This window comes from Diachasma alloeum, unplaced genomic scaffold (genome assembly GCF_001412515.2).
Source record: "Diachasma alloeum isolate Michigan unplaced genomic scaffold, Dall2.0 Dall_scaffold_00187, whole genome shotgun sequence".
Classification (NCBI taxonomy): domain Eukaryota; kingdom Metazoa; phylum Arthropoda; class Insecta; order Hymenoptera; family Braconidae; genus Diachasma; species Diachasma alloeum.
This window is the reverse complement of record NW_021680353.1, coordinates 1,094,916-1,102,595: the sequence shown is the minus strand read 5'-3', so window position 1 is coordinate 1,102,595 and position 7,680 is coordinate 1,094,916. Positions and strand designations below refer to the sequence as shown.

The 7,680-nt window shown below is 39.8% G+C and overlaps 1 protein-coding gene across 1 annotated transcript; it reads left to right on the top strand.

The window, feature by feature from the left end:
- Positions 1-2,952: 2,952 nt before the first annotated feature.
- Positions 2,953-4,387, top strand: LOC107048336. The gene is made up of 2 exons (XM_015271476.1): positions 2,953-3,110; positions 3,454-4,387. Exons 1-2 carry the CDS (start codon positions 2,953-2,955, stop codon positions 4,385-4,387), a joined length of 1,092 nt encoding a protein of 363 aa, XP_015126962.1.
- The last annotated feature ends 3,293 nt before the right edge of the window (positions 4,388-7,680 follow it).

The following is a 7,680-nucleotide window of genomic DNA, read 5'->3' as shown; positions in this document are numbered from 1 at the left end:
CTAAAAATTATCAAGACTATAATACCATCATATGTGGACATTTATGCTTAAAATTTCTCTCTGGTGAATTGGTATAAAACAGCAGACAAGTTCATATATACATCAGTTTAGTGGTAACCACGATGAGTGACTCATTTACATTGACCTTGTCTGGCAGATCTTCTGTACTGGAGGCTTGGTATTTCCCACCCATTGAATTATCACCTCGGAAATCTTACAGTGTGGGACTTGTGCAATTCCTAACGTACAATTCAATTCCTAATATCGATGAAGGACGCAATAAATTTTATTTTCAAAAAGATGAAATGTCAGTACGGCTGACTATACCAACAGGGAGCTATGAAATCAGTGATCTTGAGAAATACTTGAAGAATGAATTATTAGCCTGGAGAATTCCCTTTAGTTTGAAGGCTGATGATCGGACTCTCACCACGGTAATTANCTTGGAATGAAATTGACGAGGATCCATCGAATATTGAAATTCAAGCAAGCAACATGGCTCAAGCCCTATATTGACCTGAACACCGAAATACGGAAAAAATCGACGAGTGAATTTGAAAAGAATTTCTTCAAATTAATGAATAATGCTGTTTTTGGGAAAACCATGGAGAATGTAAGGAAGCACAAAGATGTCAAATTAGTCACCGAGTGGGGTGGAAGGTGGGGGGCAAGAGCTCGCATCGCTCTGCCTAATTTCCACAGCAGTTTGATTTTCGATGATGATATGGTGATAATTGAAATGAATCGCACGCGAATCACTTTTAATAAACCAATCTACATTGGATTCGCCATTTTGAACTTGTCGAAAATTTATATCTACGATTTTCATTATAACTATGTGAAACAAGTGTTTGGTGAGCGTTCAAAATTAATGTACACTGACACAGACAGTCTTATATATCATTTCAATGTTCCTGATATTTATGAGTTTATCAAACGAGATATTACGAAATTTGATACTTCCGATTATCCCGCAGAGAATTTTTTTCAAATGCCAAGAGTGAATAAAAAAAAAGGTGTGGTGAACGATCCCATTAATAAATTACCCATTGAACTGCACGTGCCTGGCTATCAGTACTATGGACCTGGAACGAAGTTGGTGAAACGATTGGCATGTGGTGATCCTGGTATAAATCCTCTGGATGCCGCGTGTAAGGAACACGATATAGCTTATTCAAAGAACAGAGAGAACTTAACAGCTAGGCACGCAGCTGATAGAGCCCTCGCTGATAAAGCTTGGCGTCGAGTTCTAGCCAAAGACGCGAGTCTTGGTGAGAAGGCTGTGGCCTTCGGTGTGGGGAACATCATGAAGGCTAAGAATAAATTCTGCATGGGCGTGAGTCAGAAAACTACTGATGAGAAGAAGAGGAAGACGAAACCGAAAACTGGAAAGGGCTGTCGCAAAAAGAACGTTGGAGAGGCTAGCAAGAAGAAGATATCATTGCGTCAGATTGTGCAAGCTGCCAAGGGGTCCATGCACCCAGGGTTCGATGTTGTGAAGAGTGCCTTGAAAGGTGCACGTGAGGCTGTGAAACATGCTGGAGGGAGAAAGAAAATGAAAGCTGTACCTCGGATTCTCCCTATTCCAGCAAAAATCGGTGGGATTCTTCCGGCATTCCTCATCCCACTTTTTGCAGGTCTCAGTGCCACTGGTGCTTTCGCGGGTGGTGCTGCTGGTATTGCCAAAGCAATCAACGCCTCCAAGCATGCTGCCACGGCACTTGCAGAGAGTCAGCGACATAATCGTACCATGGAAGCCATCGCCCTGGGCAAGGGGATGTATTTGAAACCCTATAAGTCGGGTTTAGGTTTACATTTGAATCCAAAAAACTAGTAAGACTACCGCACCGAGCTCTCACTGATAGCGATCTAGTGAAATATGCGAAAGCCATGAAAATTCCACATTTTCGTGGTGTTTATATGAGAAATGACATGCCTCGAGATGGGCCATGGAAGTATGAATCGGCTATAGTCTTGATGATAAAAGTGGACCAGGCACTCACTGGGTGGCGTATAAAAAGAAAGATCATGAAGTCTGCTACTTTGATAGCTACGGCAATTTACGTCCACCTCAAGATTTAATTGATTATCTCGGTGACGGTAGTATTGTGAAATATAACCCTAAAAATTATCAAGACTATAATACCATCATATGTGGACATTTATGCTTAAAATTTCTCTCTGGTGAATTGGTATAAAACAGCAGACAAGTTCATATATACATCAGTTTAGTGGTAACCACGATGAGTGACTCATTTACATTGACCTTGTCTGGCAGATCTTCTGTACTGGAGGCTTGGTATTTCCCACCCATTGAATTATCACCTCGGAAATCTTACAGTGTGGGACTTGTGCAATTCCTAACGTACAATTCAATTCCTAATATCGATGAAGGACGCAATAAATTTTATTTTCAAAAAGATGAAATGTCAGTACGGCTGACTATACCAACAGGGAGCTATGAAATCAGTGATCTTGAGAAATACTTGAAGAATGAATTATTAGCCTGGAGAATCCCCTTTAGTTTGAAGGCTGATGATCGGACTCTCACCACGGTAATTAAAGTGTCGAATGATATCATCATCAATTTCATGAAATCAGATTCGATTGGGCAACTCCTTGGTTTCAAAGGGGAGATTCTCGCTCATTCTACAATCTATCGAGCTGCCAGACCTCCAGACATCATTCATGTAAATTCACTGCGGGTCGAGTGTAATCTGACTGCAGGGGCCTACATTAATAGCCGACGTGCGCATACGATCCATGAGTTCTTCCCAAGCATTCCAACAGGATATAAGATCATTGAATCGCCTGCTCAGGTCATTTACTTGCCGATCGTTGTGCAGTCAATAGATCACCTGCAATTAAAAATTGTGGACCAAGACGATCGTTTGGTGAATTTCCGTGAAGAAGTCATCACAGCGAGACTTCATATAAGAGCTGATTAAGAAAATGGGCATTGTCTTTGAGAAGAAGATCGGTGGCAGTTATAAAAGTGAGGACTCATGCCGGAAAGTGGACAGTCGTCGAGTGCCTCTCACGAAGCTGACATCGCAGAACATCAAGTTCCTGAAGAGTCTGGGTCTGAAACTTCGCAAAAAAGTGCCAAAGTAAAGTTTTGCTGTGTCTTTTTTGCCTGCTGTTACTATCGTCTACCATGGAAGAAATGTTGAATATTCAAAAGCGAATCATCTTTGATGAGTCGATTTCTCATTATGAGATCCATGCTCATCAGCTATTCGCATCGTCATCCTTTAACAACAACGATGAAATCCGTATTTCCGTACAACATCAAGATCTCTGTCTGTTGCCAAGCAAGAGTTCACTGCATATCTGCGGCCGTTTGACGAAAACAGATAATGCCGCTGTTGCTAACACAGAACTTGTCAACAATGCCATCTGTCATTTATTCGAAGAAATACGTTATGAATTGAATGCTGTGGAAATTGATAGATGCAAAAATGTTGGTCTTAAAACATTAATGAAAAACTACATTTCTCAGAGCCCCAGTCAGGGCTGTCTCATGGAAAACGCAGGCTGGAGAATTCATAAAGAGAAGAAGATAAATGATGATGCAGGATATTTTGATGTATCCATTCCCCTCAGCATGATATTAGGATTTGCTGAAGATTACCAGAGAATTGTTGTGAATGCGAAGCATGAGTTGATACTGACACGTTCACACAACGATATCAATGCCGTCATTCAGGGAGCACCTGCGGCTGGACAGCAGGCAGAGACGTTCAAAATTTCCCTCACCAAAATTGATTGGATGATTCCCTACATCAAACCTGCAGACTCTCAAAAAGTGCAACTTCTCAATCAGATTTCAAAGGACAACCTAGTGCCAATCAGTTTTCGAGCTTGGGAATTGTATGAGTATCCTTTCTTACCTAGGACATCGAAACATGTGTGGGTCGTGAAAACCTCAACACAACTGGAGAAACCTCGTTATGTCATTGTAGGCTTTCAAACAGCCCGTAAGAATCAACCCCTGAAAAATGCTAGCGAATTTGATCATTGTAACATTCGAGAGATCAAATTATTTTTGAATTCACAAAGCTATCCCTATGGAAATCTGAATCTTGACATTGCACACAACCAGTCTGCTCTTCTCTATGACATGTACACCAGCTTTCAAACATCGTATTACCATAAAGAGCCTGAGCCACTATTCAGCAGAGCGGAATTCTTGGAAACGGCACCTCTCATCGTCATCGATTGCTCCAAGCAGAATGAGTTCTTGAAATCTGGACCTGTGGACATCCGGCTGGAGTTTGAGTCATCAGCCGACTTCCCCAACAATACAGCAGCCTACTGTTTAATCTTACACGATCGAATCATTGAGCATAGTTTACTCAGCGGTAGTGTGAAGAAACTTATTTAATAAAAAAATGTTTTTTGGAAAAGGAATGTGATTTTTTAATGAAATAAACAATAATTATTCTTGGAGACCAAATATCTTTTTATTTCTCATCGCCTGCATCATTATTATTATTAGTGCTACATTCTGCCTTTTTTGTTAAAGAATTGAACATTATGATAACACCAAGTTTTAATTCCTGTAGAATACCAAGCATTGGTATAGCTGGACTCTTCTCCCTCAGATCTGGCCCCCTCTTCCTCTTCAATCCGTTGCTCGTTGATGGGCCGTCATCATCATCAGCATCATCATAAGAACTACTCCATCGATCTTGGACGAAATCGAGGTTCACTCTCACTACCATTTCTTCAATACACTCGAGAATCACATCCAATTTTTTTGAAATATGGCTGGGCAATGGCAGCACAGAATCATCAGATTCTTCTTTTTCATGCCTTTTCCTCAAATCACGGTGATTTTGGCCCAAAGACAGGACATCTTTGATAAGACTCCAGATATTGTCAGGTGGAAGATCAGCAAAATACGTCTCAACTAATTCTTCAAAATAGAGAGAGTACGGTGGCGTACTAATCAGATAACGCATATCGTCTATCGAAAGATCCTCCATGATTGCAACTAATGTGACCTCTCACAAGTGCACCATTTATATCCTCTGACTCCCCACCCCTACTCTCCGTAGATATAATGAAAACTAGTGTAACGGAAATTTGGTTGCGGGAAACGATGGACGTTTCCTAGAAAAGCGTCTGCACTATCAACCGAAAAATTCTTCTTAGAAACAATTCCCTAGCAAAAATAATTTGATTTCAGAAAAATCTTATATGGGCGATCAACTTTTGACTTCTCCGGTCCATCATACGATTATGCACTGCTCTCAGCTGATGAGGTCGAGAAACTCGTACGTGTCTTCATGTAAACACCTTTACTCTAGCGATCNCCCCACATGTCTGAGGCAGCATTCGGATGCCGACCCCCCACCCCCCCGTTCGCCATTCTCAGATGGGTCGTTTTGGACGTTTTGTATCCAGAACCGGCCTTACTATACTACTAATTATCTTGGAGGTATTCATGAAGTATTCCAAATTGTTAATTTCCAACAAATCTCATGGATCTGTCGTTCGAAAGCTACCAAATATCAACAGAAAATGTTACATTTGAGTAGTTATCGCCTTCAACGTAAGAGAAAAACTGTAGCGTATGCTTCTGTTCCGGGAACTGCAGCTAAAAACACAAAACTGGAAAATGCTCCTTCAATACGGAAACAGGCCAATACAGGCAATACATTTCTGTATTGCTACGGCTGTCGTAGCAATACAGAAAGGGAAAAGACGGCTTCACATTAAGCCGTCAGTGTGGATGCATTATAATATTCAATCTATCCAAAATTTCAATTCATTGCTCGATCTCAGTAAATACTCAAGTGAATTAACCTTAGTTCAATTCAAATTTATATCAAACATTTATTCAGCGTCATTCCATTTCAAAACTAGTATTGTTATTAAATCACTTTATCGTGCTAGTTTTCACTGGAAATACAAACTTAAAATGTCAAGTATCCTCGTTCGTTTCATCAATTAATGCCTCAAATTCTATTTAAAACAACTGAAAAATAATAACAAAATTGAATCGAATTCAAATAATAAATCCAGTATTGAAAATTATATAAATCTTGAATTAAACGATGCTGTCACAAAAACAATGGTGAATCTTTCAATTTCTTCCAAATTAATAATAAATATTCAATCATCTCATATTGGTCGGAAATTTTCCTGAGAGAGCTTAATTGTTAGCTCGGGAGTATCGCCTGTTCGATGCAATAATCAAATAAAGGGAAAATATCTGATAATCCAGTCTAAATCTACTTTAATGAAAGATCTGATGATCGACTACAACTGTTGCGAAGAATTTTGATACCAAACACAATTATTCTCAATTCGGAAACATTTCTTTCGTTCCAGAATTTTATGCAGTTTAAAATTATGAACCGACGTCGATGGCCGAGCAGATTAGACGCAAGTCTAGTTTGCGAAGGGTGCGTGTTCGATTCCCCGTGGACCTGAATTTTTCCACAGAAGGCTCCGGCGAGCGCGACGTTGCTAATAGAGGAACCGCCTGTACCGGCATAGGTCTTCTGTGGTTTCCCCATGCTACTTCTATGTTCTATAGGAGTGCGAATGCGGTACAGTGTAGAATCCACAGCCGCATGCATAGATTTGGATAGAGTGCCGAATGGGACCCGGAAAGGGACTCCGAGGCTGTAAAAAAAAAATTTATGAATGATATGAGAGAAAGAGATAATTTATGCAAAAATCAGAAATTCCCGGACTCATTGCTAATGCAACTTGTTACATTCAATCTCATAAAATTCTCTAACAAGAAAAATCGTTATTATACCAATTATCATGGAAATAATAGAAAAATAATCCTCTTCCATGAAAAAAATCCATTGATATGTTTTCCAATCAAATAACACACAACATCATTACCATCACTTTAATTATTTCCCCCAAACAAGCCATATAAATAATTACATTAATATATTCCAATATAATCCAATACAACATGGAAGAAAATCGACAAAAGCAATCTCGAAGTAAGTGAGATCTATATAGCCACTTATAGTGAATAATATATCAGCACAGTAGCAATTCAAAAAACCGGATCCTACAAACCAGTGCGAGAGGCAGTTGTGTTGTCACTGGGTAGGAGAATGACCAAGTGGAGGATCAGCACCAGTGTAATGTCCTCAACCAACTAGAATTATCAGATTGACTGTTAAATCGAGGGACATAAATACGCCATTTCCAAATATTTTATAAAGCCTCGTAACTCTCTCTCTCCATATGCCTTCACGTACCATGTACACCAGAGACTAAAGATTGTACTGGAATTGTTGAACATGAGGTCTTGGCAAAACGACCAGTGTATTACTCCGAGTGCTGGTCCGCATAATTCATGCAGGTTGACGCGGTACCATTGTCCATCGAGACTCATTGCTTCTTCTCTCTCTCCCTTCCTCTCTTTTTGTTTTCTCTATATAATTTTCAAACGTGGATCTTGTCGTTCGTTGCAAAATGTCATAGTCCAAACAGGCGTTTATATTACTTCTGCAATGCTGATCGCGTTGACAGATGTAAAAATATTTGTTTTTATTTATCTACTCTTTTTGAATTGCTCGCTCAAGTGACCTGATGTGGTCTGACACCCTCGGAAGAAATGTCATGGTGTATTTAACGACGTTGAAATGATATCTGGAAACACGGGAAAAATTCATGCGGAAATAAAAATTTAAATAT

Excerpts from the sequence above, each read along its gene's own strand:
- LOC107048336 (XM_015271476.1), top strand. The coding sequence starts at position 2,953 with ATGGGCATTGTCTTTGAGAAGAAGATCGGTGGCAGTTATAAAAGTGAG. Across the intron at positions 3,111-3,453 it reads CTTCGCAAAAAAGTGCCAAA|ATGCAAAAATGTTGGTCTTA; the intron begins GTAAAGTTTTGC and ends GGAAATTGATAG.